The 13,077-nt window shown below is 52.3% G+C and overlaps 1 protein-coding gene across 2 annotated transcripts; it reads left to right on the forward strand.

Annotated features, from left to right (window-relative positions):
- Nucleotides 1-259: 259 nt before the first annotated feature.
- PRPF3 (pre-mRNA processing factor 3) lies at nt 260-11,961 on the forward strand. Of its 2 annotated transcripts, XM_068663282.1 has the most exons (16): nt 260-421; nt 2,038-2,215; nt 2,477-2,607; nt 5,346-5,492; nt 5,986-6,069; nt 6,151-6,371; nt 6,755-7,061; nt 7,770-7,936; nt 8,095-8,177; nt 8,803-8,946; nt 9,086-9,185; nt 9,702-9,815; nt 10,226-10,344; nt 10,853-10,936; nt 11,296-11,357; nt 11,685-11,961. In XM_068663282.1, the coding sequence occupies exons 2-16, from the start codon at nt 2,071-2,073 to the stop codon at nt 11,829-11,831; spliced, it is 2,055 nt and encodes a 684-aa protein (XP_068519383.1). In that variant the 5' UTR covers nt 260-421; nt 2,038-2,070; the 3' UTR covers nt 11,832-11,961. The 2 variants fall into 2 exon arrangements, with proteins under 2 accessions (XP_068519383.1, XP_068519384.1); XM_068663283.1 differs by lacking the exons at nt 260-421; nt 2,038-2,215 and adding an exon at nt 4,425-4,520 and having other exon boundaries at nt 2,476-2,607.
- The last annotated feature ends 1,116 nt before the right edge of the window (nt 11,962-13,077 follow it).

Here is a 13,077-nt window from a genome sequence, read left to right on the forward strand (position 1 = left end):
CCAGAGGCTTTGGGCGGGACCCAGGCTTGGGGGGAGCCCCCCGAGGGGCTTGGGGGATCCACCGGGGGATCGGGGGGAGCCCCCGGGGGTTTGGGGCAGCCCCCAGGGGGCGGGGGGAGCTCCCCGAGGTCATGGCGGGGAGATCCGCGTCACGTGAGAAGTGCCTCGAGTCACGTGGGAGGGGCCCTGCGCCGCGCCCCGCCTTTACCCCCTCCACGTGATCCCGGCGGCGTTTGGCCACGCCCCCTTCCCCCCCCCTTCCCCCTCCACCTTCTCGGCACCCTTCGCGCGGGCGGCTGCGCATGCGCCCGGCGGCCTCCGCGGCCGTTTCCGCTTCCGGCCCCGCCGTGCAGCCGCCGTCAGGGCCGCCCGCCGCCGCTCGGGGCCTACCGGGGCCTTACCGGGGCCGAGCCCCGCCGCGGTGAGGGGGCCGGGAGGAGCCGGGGGGGCGCCGGGGAGCTCCGGGAAGCTGGGGAGGGGGGGGAGGGAGCGGGCCCGTTAGGCCCTGAGGGGCGGGAGGTGCTTGGGGAGGGGGGGGGCGGCGGCGGCCTGAGGCGAAACGGCCTCGGGTGGGGGCGGGGAGGGGGCAGCCGCAGGGGAAAACCCCCGGGTGTGGGAGGTGAGGGGGGAGCCGCGTGTAAATACCCACGGGTTTGGGTGTTTGGGGGGCACCCGGGTGGAAATAGGCGCCAATGGCTGCGTTTGGGGGGCACCCGTAGGAAAATAAAGGGGTGTGTGTGAAATTAGAGGGCGCCCCTATGTGAATACCCATGTATATGGGCATTTAGGGGACACCCTTAGTTAAATACACGTGTATTTATACGTTTTGGGGGCAGCCCTGCATAAATACCCGTATATATGGGTGTTTATGGGGAACCCATTTGTAAATAACCACTTATGAGGACGTTTAGGGGGTGCCCTTACGTAAAATGCGTGTTTATATATACATTTAGAGGGCACCTGTCTGTAACTACCCTCATAGATGGGTGTTTAAGAGGCACCTGTGTGTAAATACCTGCATATATGGCCGTTTAGGGGGCACCCATACGTAAATATATGTGTTTATTTGCATTTAGAGGGCACCCCTGTGTAAATACCCACGTATATGGGCATTTAGGGGGCACCCACGTGTAAATTTGTGTTTATATATACATATTTAGGGGAAATCCATATGTAAATACGCACCTATATATACATTTAGGGGGCACCCATCCATAAATACATCTATATGTGTGTGTTTAGGGGGCACCCGTGTGTAAATACCCACACACCTGAAGCTCTCCCTACTTTAAAGGCTGCATTTGGAGCCAAAACGCTGCAGCAGAGTTCTCTGGGGCTGCGTTTGGTGCTATTTCAAATCCATCTCCATGAAACTGCTGCGGGAAGTGCGCAGCTGTAAAGGTTTTCCCCTCTTCTCAGGGAGTTCCGAGCCCCACAGGGAAATCCTGGCCCCCTTGATGCTGTCTCAGACCTGTGGGTTGACTTTTTCTGCCTGTTTTTTCGCAGCCTCTCTGATGAGAAGCGCTTTGGTAGAGCTAAAACCCAGGATTTTAATTAATTCTCCCTTGAAACGACGGCCGTGTTTTGAGCTTTGTCTGCTTTCTGCTCAGAGCCACAGCAGCATCGAGGCTCAGCGAGCCCGTTCTTTTGGGCGAGGAATGCCGAGGTCAAACACATTCCCTTAAGAAGATTTTCTCTCGTTTCCAGATAAAGGAGACTTGGGTTCCAAATCAGATTAGTGCCCGGCCGCGTAATTAAACATTATTGCTTCGGCATAGCTCACATTAACGAGGCGAGAGCGGTTAATTGAGATTGCAGGACTGGCATCCATGGAACTTCTGCACCAGGCACGAGTGACAGAAATGAAGGGCTTGTAGAATTTTAGCTTGTGGCTTAAAAATAAGAGAGCAAAAGCGATCTCCGGGAGCTTTCACCAGCCCTCAGCTTTCTCTCTCATGAGAAAAGGCACCAAACTGAGGGTGAAATGATCCTTTTTTTAGTATTAACCTGTGGTTTTCTTGCCTGATTTCTCTGCAGGTGCGAGCGGAGTGATTTGGGCCGCCAGCCGCGATGGCGCTGTCCAAAAGGGAGCTGGACGAGCTGAAGCCATGGATCGAGAAGACAGTGAAGCGAGTGCTGGGCTTCTCCGAGCCCACCGTGGTTACCGCGGCGCTCAACTGCGTGGGGAAGGGCATGGACAAAAAGAAAGCGGCCGGTACGTCCCCCACGCTCCCAACCCCACCCCACAGCTGCCTGTAGGAGTGCTCGGGGCCCCCTGGAAGACCGAGAACAGACCAGAAATCTGCATCTGCACATCCCTGAGGCCTCCAGAGCCTGGGATGCTGCACGAATTGGCTCGAAGCCCCCTTTTAACTCAGAGTTTTATGGCTTTGCAGAAATTTCTGTGAGTTCTCAGCTCTCCCGCTCATCCCGATCAGGGAATTGTGCCGTTCATGCAGCTCCTCTTCTTTTCCAGACCACCTCAAGCCTTTTCTCGACGACTCCACCCTGAGGTTTGTGGACAAGCTCTTCGAAGCGGTGGAAGAAGGCCGAAGCTCCAGGCACTCCAAATCCAACAGCGACCGGAATCGGAAGCGAGAGCTGAAGGTGAGCCGAGGCCTGGTTACTGATTGTTGGTTTTTGTTGTTTGGCGGCCGTGGAGGCAGCACTGGTACCCTGCCACACTTTCCTCTTCCAGAGAGGTACATCCTAAAGTAAATCATAAAGTTCAAGAGAAAAGCCCCTCCTCCGTGACGAAGTGTGTGAGCCTTTACCTTTCAGTTCTCTTGACCTCCTGGCGAGGGAGCGCAGCGCTCTCCGAGGTGGTGTCCGAGGTGGAAGCCTCAGCTTTTGGTTTCTTTAACAACCTCCACTAGGCTCGTGCAGCGCAGGGACTTAAATAACCGGGCTCCATCTCCCCGTTTCCTTTCCTGCTCGATACCGGCGCACGTGGCAGCGCTGAGGCTTGGCTGCCCTGCAAGCTGGCAGCCCGGGGCAGGGCATCAAACCTCCAAATAACTTCCTCTTGCTCTTCCTCGCTCAGCCGTGCTGTATTTTGGTCTGTTAGCTCATGCTGCCCAGCCCTGAGTGAGCGGCTCTTCCTCTGGTGGCTTTTCCTTCTCTTTTTTTCCACCTGGAATCCATGCGGGGTGATTTTTGGCAACCTTTCCCCCGCCGCAGCACGAGGTGGGTTACAGCAGGGATTTCCAGCCCTGCGGTGTTTCTCCCACCTAACACCTGCCTGGGACGGTGGAAGTCTCGTGCGTCCAAACCTCTTTTCACCTCCCGTGTTCTCTTGAAGACTTCACTCGCCACCTTCTGGAAATGCATTTGTTTCACCACTCACACACTGGGTTTAAAAGTTTCCTCACAAAGTTTCCTTTCACTTTTTCTGAGGTCCCTATTTTCTGGCAAACTTGCGTTTCTCTGTAACCGTTTAGTCGGCACCTAACCTCAGTTATCCAGAACAATCCTTCCCAGCTGCCCTCATTCCCTATTTTCTTGGAGGAATTTGCTTCTTCTCCCACCCTCTGGCAGAGATTTTAACACCAGCCAGGGAAGGGCCTCCTCTGGGCTCCGGATGCCTTCATGAGTTAAGGAGGATTACTTAAACAGGTTCCATCCTGCCCATTTCAGTGCAGCCCGAGGAGCAGCGGGGTTTTAAAACCCAGCCTAATTAACTGCTCTGCGTTTGGGTGTCCCAGTGAACGATGGAGCTTGAAGGACTTGAGGCTTTTGCCACAGTCTCGGTCAGAACAAGGATGCCAGGGAGCATCTTTCGAGCGCTTCCGTGCTGTGGTTCTGCTTGAATTTGGGGGTTAGCCTGGCACACGTGCACGTTAGCTGCCACGGGGTTATTAGAAAGCGAGATTTGGGCCAAGGCTCTTCAACACTTTTCCTTTTGCCTTCTTGGGGAGATGGCGGAGAGACGGGAACATCGCGAATTGTGTCGCTGCTCAGCAGTTCGTGGCCCCAGGCCGCAGCTTTGTGGGGAGACTTTTACAGTCCTGTGGCGCTGCTGGCTTGCGTGGATCCCCCGTTTCTTCAGAACCTGAATTCAGCCCCAGCTGGCTTCCAGCTGTCCTCAAGTCTCTCATCTTCCTCGTGGCACCTCGCTACGAAGTGAGGTGGTGTAGTGAGGGGGTCGGATCGTGGCCGTGTGTGTCGAGTGACTGCCCCCCAGCAGCGCTGCAGGTTTTAGGGTTGAATTTGTACTCGTGTGCTCAGGTCTGCGGCATCGAGCAGCGGATTAATTCGGAGTGCTGCTCGTCATGTTAGCCGGCTCCAGCCTTCTGTCTGCTCTTCCTCCTCTCTCCTTGGTTAATTCTTGTGGGGTAGGTCATTGCTCGGGAAGTTTCAGGAACTAAAACGTAACGGTTTACACACTTTATACTATGGGCAAGTCCTTTCTCTTGAACTTGTAGGTTTTCCAAGAAGTACCTGTGTCTGGATGAGGATGTGTCCCTGTAGAATATGAGCCATTGTAGTGAAGAAGGGATTCCAACTAACGCTTACAACCGGTGTGTATATTTTCATTTCAAATAACACCCTCACACACTACAGTTACACGGTTGCATGGACAAATCCAGCTTCCTGTATGCAAAACCGGCACTGACAGAAGGAAATCCGTGGCTGCAAGTACACAAAAGGTGCTTGAAGGGCTCCCTCCCCCAGCGCAGAGCTCTGCGGGACGGGCGCTTTTCCTTTGGTTCTGTGCGACGGCCGCTTCACGCGAGTCCGTCCGTGTGGTCGCTGCTCCCCGAGGAGAGGGAGAAGGGAGGCTCGGTTTGAGCGCAGCGTCTCCGGCTCCAGGCTGGAGCCTCGTGGGTTAGGAGCGTGAGGAAATGTGGCAGGTTTGCCCTAGGACTGCGTTCTGCCTTCAGTGACAGCGTGGCAGGACAGCAGCCTCCTGTGCCCACCCCTCTGAAGTTGGCTGAAGACACAGACGCCGTTTCGGCCCGCTCAGGGGAGCTCGTGTGCAGGCTTCTTCCAGCTCGCTGGGGATTTGAGCGAGAACTTGGATCCCAGTGCCAAAAAATCCCTTTGCCACCTGAGAGCGGCGATGCCTTTTCCGCAGGGGTATCCCCGTGTGGCCCCCCTGTGCTTTAAGCTGCCGGGTGGATCGTCGGCGATGCTTCTCTGGTGGGGAAGCAGGGCACAGGCTTCACGTGGGACTCATGGTTAGGTCAGGCTGCGAGTGTCGCCCTGGAAACTCTCAACCACGATGCGGTGCTGACCTTTCGGTGCTGGATTTCCTTCTCCTGGTGCTTTCTCATCCTAAAACAGCGGCCCTGAGGGGAGTTCTTGGCTTTTAACCAGTCTTCTCTTTCTTTTTGCTGCTGTAGGATGTGTTTGGTGACGACTCTGAGGTATCCAAGGAATCTTCTGGCGTCAAGAAGCGGCGCATCCCGCGGTTCGAGGAGGTTGAGGACGAGCCTGAGGTTATTCCAGGCCCGCCGTCGGAGAGCCCTGGGATGCTGACCAAGCTCCAGGTCAGTCCAACCGCGCTGTGTTACGCCAGCTCTGCCCCCAAAACCAGCGCTGCCCATCTCAGAGATCTCAAATCCTGATACAGTTTAATGTTTTCTTTGTTATCTTGACTTGTATCACAAGCTGAGGAAGCAAACAGCGAGTTGCTTTTGCCTGTCCTTTGGTTGCTGCCTGTGTTCCCTTCACAGAGCTCACTGCCACTTGTGCATGGTGCTAATGATAACACAAAGTCTTCAAGTGGGAAAGTTTGGGCATTCTCTACACAAGCTGGAGTGAACGGGAAGGGGAAAGGGGCTTTGTAGGCAGTGCTGGCACTGTAGGATTCCTTTTCTAGAGCTGGAGGCCATCAGTTAAAGCAGTTTGATAGAGCCCTGTGCTCACTAAGCTGGTCTGCACGCATTTGCAACTGTCAGCGGGTGTAAAAAGGTGCTGGTGACCTCTTCTTTCCTTCTGATAGAGTGTAAAAAACTTCACCATCCAATTTTCTTTCCACAGATCAAACAGATGATGGAGGCAGCCACTCGCCAGATCGAAGAGAGGAAAAAGCAGCTGAGTTTCATCAGTCCTCCGACGCCACAGGTATCTGCTGGGAGTAACGCGTTGGCGTGACCTGGCTGTGCCAGCCCAGCTCTGTAACAAAATTTATTTCTCTGTCAACAGCCAAAAATTTCTTCTTCGTCCCAATCGGAACGTCTCCCCATCGGCAACACGATCCAGCCCTCCCAGGCAGCGACGTTCATGAACGACGCCATCGAGAAGGCGAGGAAAGCCGCCGAGCTGCAGGCCCGAATTCAGGCCCAGCTGGCTTTGAAACCGGGGCTCATCGGCAACGCCAACATGGTGGGGCTGGCCAACCTGCACGCGATGGGGATCGCGCCTCCGTGAGTAGCCCCTGTTCTTCTGAGCTCCCTAATCCTGATGGTCTTAGTGCCAGAATGCCGGTGGAGGGTCTGATCAAAGGTTTCCTCGGTGCTCCATCAGTTCCCAGCAGTGCTTTAATGATTGCTGAAGGGATAAATTATTTTAGAGAGGCAAAACGCAGGTTGCTCCATCCCAGGATAACGCTCTCCCAACTTCTGTGCACCAGATTTGAGTCCTTTCTGGCCATATAGATAAAAAAATTAACAGCAAAAAGAAGCCTTTCACAAAACTTTCACAAAGTATAGCCTGGTCCGGTGCTTGCTATGGAAATGTGGCTCTTGCTTCCTTCAAATTACTGCTGTAGCCACGTTTTAATGATGTGGTGTCTCTGTCTTGCCGCCAGGAAAGTGGAATTGAAGGATCAGACAAAGCCTACGCCACTGATCTTGGATGAGCAAGGCCGAACTGTTGATGCAACTGGTAAAGAGATTGAATTGACTCACCGCATGCCAACCCTAAAAGCAAACATCAGAGCTGTGAAGAGAGAGCAGTTCAAACAACAGCTTAAAGAAAAGCCCTCGGAAGACATGGAGTCGAACACTTACTTTGACCCCCGGGTCTCCATAACCCCAGCCCAGCGTCAGAAACGCACCTTTAAGTTCCATGAAAAAGGCAAATTTGAGAAAATTGCCCAGAGGTTGCGAACGAAGGTATTTGAGGTCTTGCCATGCTAACTGACAGCACAGAAACGAGGGTTTGGTTTAGGAGGGGTGTTGACTCTCCTCTCTTGGGTTGTGAAAGGGAGCTCTGTTCACTTGAGTAAGAAGCTTTTTGAGTAAAATCACCTGCAGCTTTTCTGTCACCATCATTCCTGTTGAAAAGGTAGACATCCGCATCAGAATGTGCTTAAAAAGCATTTTCAGATCTCTTCCCTCGCTTGGTGAAAGACAAAATCTGGTGTTTTATTGAGTTTGTTTGTTTCTTTTTGACAAAAGACGGAAAATTTACAAAGAGAACAGATCGTTTTCTGGCCAAGTCTTGTTTCTACAGAAGTGGTCACCTTACAGGTGCAGATTTTAAAAGAATCTTGGTAAACTGCCCGAGTTCCTGGGGAGAATGGGGAGAAGAGCTTAATTAGAAAAGCCCGGGGATGTGCATCACAGGGATGACGATGTGCAACCCAGGGAGATGTTATTTTGGGATCGTTCCATGCTCCTATTAGGCTTGGTAATAAGACAAGTTTTGGGGCAACTTTGTGAGCAGAAGCACTCCATCATCACCTTTTATGTGGTTTCTTCTGTGGTCTGCTTCAGCTTGTGTGCACCTGCTCTTTTATTATTTATTTTATTTAAGCGTGCTGTGCTTAAAAATGAACGCTGAATGACCTTTCTGTGCCCCTTTCCTCTCCTTGTTCTCAGGCTCAACTAGAAAAGCTGCAGGCGGAGATATCTCAGGCTGCCCGAAAGACAGGGATACACACTTCTACCAAGTTGGCTCTTATTACCCCAAAAAAGGAGCTGAAGGAGGGGGAGATCCCAGAGATAGAGTGGTGGGACTCATACATCATCCCCAACGGCCTTGACTTGTAAGTAACCGACGTGCCAGGCTTTGTTCTGCTGCAGGAGGAAACTCGGGGGAGGTTTGGGGAGGTAACTGTGGGCTCTTGAGCACTTGGGCACCTCAGGCTGGACAAATCTGCTTGAGCTATTGAATTCCAACGATGCCCAACTCTCTCCTCTCCAGAAAAGGCGGAACGTCTTCAAAGAGGGATGAGTACTTCGGCATCACAAACCTCGTGGAGCACCCAGCGCAGCTCAACCCACCAGGTACTGCCCTGTAGCAGCCTCTCAGATTTCACCAGTTTGGGTCAATTTTGCTGTGAAGCTGGATGCAAAAAACTCCAAAAGGTTGATGTGAGGTGGGGGCAAACCAGCATGCGAGCTGTCAGCAGTAATACTGCTGACCTGTGGGTCTCTTATCCCTGTAAGGAAAGAAGCCATGTGAAGATAAATCTGAAAATTCTGTAAAAATGGTCAAAATTGAGAGGGAGAGTCTCTGTTGTTTTTTGGAAAGTTGTTTTAAGACCTGTAGTGGTTTACCAGTAGCTTGCATACCTTTTGGTAGCATTCCCCTTGCTAGCTGGGTAGTGGTGCAGCTGCAAGATCTGCAAGATCTTCGTCTCAGGCAGGTCAGTTTTGATATCCTTGCCCTGAGGAAGGGCCATAAAATAACGACAAAGGATTTTACTTTTCTGTATAAATCCGTGAATAGCAAAACTGTTTTCCTAGCTCGGTAGTCAGCACAAACAAACCCTGCAATGCTACAGTCAATGAAGTGTGGATATAACAGAGCACGATGCGAGTGTATCCCCCCCGTGAAGGATGCAGGTGATATTTTTTGTTGCTTCTTCCAAGCGGATTTACGTTTCTGTTGCCTTGTTTCTCTTCCCAGTGGACAGCGACACACCGGTGACCCTGGGTGTTTATTTAACCAAGAAAGAGCAGAAGAAATTACGGCGACAGACTCGGAGAGAAGCCCAGAAGGAGCTACAAGAGAAGGTCAGGCTGGGCCTGATGCCGCCGCCAGAGCCCAAAGGTAAGGCTGCAGCAGGCTGCGTGCCAAGAGCTGGGCTAACGCAGGCCCTCAGCTCTCAAACCAGTAACCTGGGCCAAGGATGAACGGCAAACTGGGCTGCTGGGAACCTCTCAGAGCTCCCCTCTCGTTTTCCTCGCAGTAAGAATTTCAAACTTGATGCGCGTGCTGGGGACGGAAGCTGTTCAGGACCCAACAAAAGTTGAAGCTCACGTCAGAGCGCAGATGGCGAAGAGACAGAAGTAGGTGGCACGCTGAACATTCTGTGTTTGTCCTTTCTAGGTGGAATTAGTGGTGGTGCTGCTTTTGTTCCTAGAGAATGAAATCCCTGAACAAAGCAAGAGCAGTGGGATTATGTGCGTGTGGTGCTCTTGCAGCCTGTTTCAGCTGTCCTGAATGGGCTCCCCAAAGCCCTGTGCAGGGAGAATGGTCTGAGGGATCGATTCTTGGCACTGAAGAGGGATTTTGTGCCCCGTATTAACTGAGTTTCCTACCATGATGATGATTAGCATCCCAGTTGTTACTAATGAATGTGTTCAGGGAAGTGACCAGGGGAGAATTGGACTGGTGACTGGATTAAAAAAGCCTGTGGCCTTTTAATTCAGGCAGGTTAAGGTGGGAATCTGGGTGGAAGTTGAAGCTGTTTTGGGATCCGTGGAACATATTCTTTGTTTAGGAATTGAAGGGTCCGTTTTGACGCTGTAACAGGTACGTTGTAGGCTGCATTTCTGCTTATTGCTGTGTCTCTCTGTACCCAGAGCTCACGAAGAAGCAAATGCTGCAAGAAAACTAACAGCAGAACAACGGAAAGCGAAGAAGATTAAAAAACTCAAGGAAGATGTTTCACAGGGAGTTCACATAGCTGTGTACAGGTGAGTGCTGGGCTACGTGCTCTTGACAGATGCTTGTACATGTCTGTTTTCTGAATAAACCTGAGAAATGCCCTACAGAAACGTGCTACTAGAGAGGATACAGCTGGGATTGAAATTTCTGATGAGGAGACTGATTTACTGGGATATCAGAGCTCACTTGATGCGTTGCTGTTCAGAAATGTTAGGAAAATTTCAAGATCTAAACAAAGCTTGAATAGGAAAGGATAGATGCAGCCTCTGAGCAGTCTGATTACAAGAATAGATGATTTGGAAGTGTAAGTAAAGCTCTACATCTCTGAGGAGCTGGAGGCAGGAAACATTGGAGACCCAGCTGAGGATGGGTAGGAAGTGCTTAGGCTGATGATAATAACTGTTTTTCTACAACCTCTTGTTCTTTATCCCGTTTTCAGGGTCCGAAACCTGAGCAATCCAGCCAAAAAATTCAAAATTGAGGCGAACGCTGGCCAGCTGTACTTAACAGGCGTGGTGGTTCTACACAAAGACGTCAACGTGGTCGTAGTAGAAGGAGGTGAGGACTTGGGAGGCAGGCTTTTTGGTCACAGGGTGGTGTTCTAAAGCTTGCCTCTAGCGACAATTATACCTGCGTGTGAAAACAGCTGACTGAGGGTTATGGAAAAACGAGGAAGGAGAGAGGCGCTTTGAAACTCCCTTAATTACTGTTATAATGGGGTTAGCACTGACTGCAGAGAGCGCTGTAATCCAGTTAGAAAATCCAGTACACTTGATGCTGAAGGGAAAACACGCTTTAGATTTAGATCCTTGCTTCTGCCCAGAGGCCTCGGCTCAAAGCCTGGAGCGTTTTCTCACAGTTTGCACAGTTCTGAGCATTTTTGCAAGGTGTTGAAGAGCACGTTTGGTAGCAGGAAATCCTGAGATGACCAAGAGCTAAGTGCTGTGCCAATGGCTGTGAGAAGACTGCTGTGTTTGTGGGGGCCGTTGGTTTCTGCTGCTTTTTAGAATCTCCTAAAAGCTGAAGGTTAAGGAACGATGTGAATGTGATTCTGACTTTTCCCCAGGCCCGAAAGCACAGAAGAAATTCAAACGTCTTATGCTCCATCGAATAAAATGGGATGAGCAAACATCAAACACAAAGGGAGAGGGTAAGTGTAAAGGTCTGGGGGGAAGGGGGTGGCAGTAGATCACCTCGTGGCCATGGGGAGGAAAAGCTTTTCTGGAGGAGACCAGATTTAACCGAAACGCAGCCCTCCGTAACGAACACACCAGTGCTGGAGGGGGAAAAAACGTTGGGGTGTGCATTTGTGGAGAATATCTTGCAATTCCTGAGTGTTCCTGGTGTGTTGTGCAGAAGCTGGGGGGTCAGAGTTTTGGGGTTTGATGAGGCAGCCGCTCGAGACAGCAGCTGTAAGTGCAATCGTGCAGCAGAGGGGGTGGAAGGGGGCAGTGAGGCAGCAGCTGGGGTCCTGCAGGACTAGAATTTGCTTTTTGTTCCTTTTTCCAGATGATGATGAATCCGATGAGGAGTCTGTTAAGAAAACAAACAAATGCTCTCTGGTTTGGGAGGTGAGTAGCAGTTCTGATCTAATCTGATCTCCGGGGATTTGAGTGGGGCGGAGGCTGAACCTGTCCAACGGAGCAGCTGAGGTTGAAACGATCAAATGACAATCCACAGAACTGAACAAAAACATCTCCGGGCTCTTTCTGTACACATCTAACTGTAGTGGAATTACGAGTGTCTCCCCTGCAGCGTAAGGTGTGCTTGTGCAACAAGCTTATCGCTTGTTAACCCGGGAGAACATTTGTTCCCAGGTTCCCCGAGGGGTTCGGAACCTTATTTCAGGGACTTTCCCCCCAGAGACGTGTTGCCAAGTGTCCCGTTTCTCCTTCCAGGGCACAGCAAAGGATCGCAGCTTTGGCGAAATGAAATTTAAGCAGTGCCCCACTGAAAACATGGCACGGGAGCACTTTAAAAAACACGGCGCAGAGCACTACTGGGACCTGGCTCTGAGCGAGTCCGTGCTGGAATCCACAGACTGAGGGTGCCGCTGCCCCGGCACCCCTCTTTGTTTGAGAACAATACCTCGTGGGATCTTGGACAAAACCCCTTCCTCCCCTCCGGTCTCCACAGTACAGCGCATACGATTAAAGAAATATTTTTTAAAACAAATCAGTTACACGTTTTCTGGATAAATTCAGCCCTTGGAGATTGCAGCGCAGGGCGGCTGCGCTTTAGTGTCTCTTACCTTCTCCGGAAAGAGTTGCTTGGGGGTTAGAGGGGAGAAACAGTTTTCAAAGATGTCTTTAGTCCTTAGGGAACGAGCCCACGGTCTCAGAGTGAGGTACGAGGGGCGAGGGCACCGGGCAGGGTTCGTGGTGCCCCGGGGCGACGTTTTCCCCGCGGGGCAGAGGGGGGTGAGCACGGGACAGCCCCGCGGGCTGAGGGCGCAGGGGAAGGAGCACTTGGCGTTTGTAAAGCAAGAGTAGGAGACGGGGACTTAGCCCACATCCTATATTTCAATAATAAACGTTTTTTTTTTAAAAGCTGAAGCTGTGGTAGTCGATGTGAATTTCTGGGGGGTTGGGGGGGAGCAGCGGGGCCGGGGGCCTTTTTGCCCGGGTGTTTTAACCAAAGGCTGACCCTGCTGCGGGTGCATCCCTGTGAGGGACCTGAGGTGATTCAGCCCCCGGGGCCTGGCAATGGGGTGGGGAGACCGGTAAGGCTCCCGGTAAGGCTCCCGGTAAGGCTCCCGGTAAGGCACAGCTCCCCAGTAAAGCTCACCAGTAAGGCAAGGCTCCCCAGTAACCTGGTATGACACGGGTTCCTAATAAAGTTTCCCTAATAAAGCTTCTGGTAGGGCAAGGCTTCCTAATAAGGCTCCCCGGTAGAGCTGCCCGGTACAGTTCGGTGTCCCGGTAAGGCTCTCCGGTACAGCTCGGTGTCCCGGTAAAGCTCCCCGGTAAGGCACGGCTCCCTAATAAAGCTCCCTAGTAAAGCTTCCCGGTAAGACACGGCTCCCCGGTAAGGAAAAGCTTCCTCATAAAGCTCCCCGGTACGGGAAAGCCTCCTCACAGGGCTCCCCGGTGAGGCGCGACGTCCCGGTAAGGCTCCCCGGTAAGACCCCCATTAAGACACATCCCCCCGCTAAATCTCCCCGATAGCTCAGATTCGGCTTCCCGGTAGTGTTAAGCACCCCGATAAGCCCCCATTTCCCGGTGGGCCTCCCCGCTCCGCCTCCTCTCCGGGTCCCGTTTCCCTCAGCGCCCGCCCCTCTCCCCCCCCTCC

This window comes from Anas acuta, chromosome 28, assembly GCF_963932015.1.
Source record: "Anas acuta chromosome 28, bAnaAcu1.1, whole genome shotgun sequence".
NCBI classification, from domain to species: domain Eukaryota; kingdom Metazoa; phylum Chordata; class Aves; order Anseriformes; family Anatidae; genus Anas; species Anas acuta.

Bases quoted from the DNA above. Each gene is read 5' to 3' on its own strand.
- PRPF3 (XM_068663282.1), top strand. From the start codon at position 2,071: ATGGCGCTGTCCAAAAGGGAGCTGGACGAGCTGAAGCCATGGATCGAG. The intron at 8,947-9,085 runs GTAAGGCTGCAG...TTTTCCTCGCAG, and splicing joins GCCGCCGCCAGAGCCCAAAG to TAAGAATTTCAAACTTGATG. The intron at 10,937-11,295 runs GTAAGTGTAAAG...TCCTTTTTCCAG, and splicing joins ATCAAACACAAAGGGAGAGG to ATGATGATGAATCCGATGAG.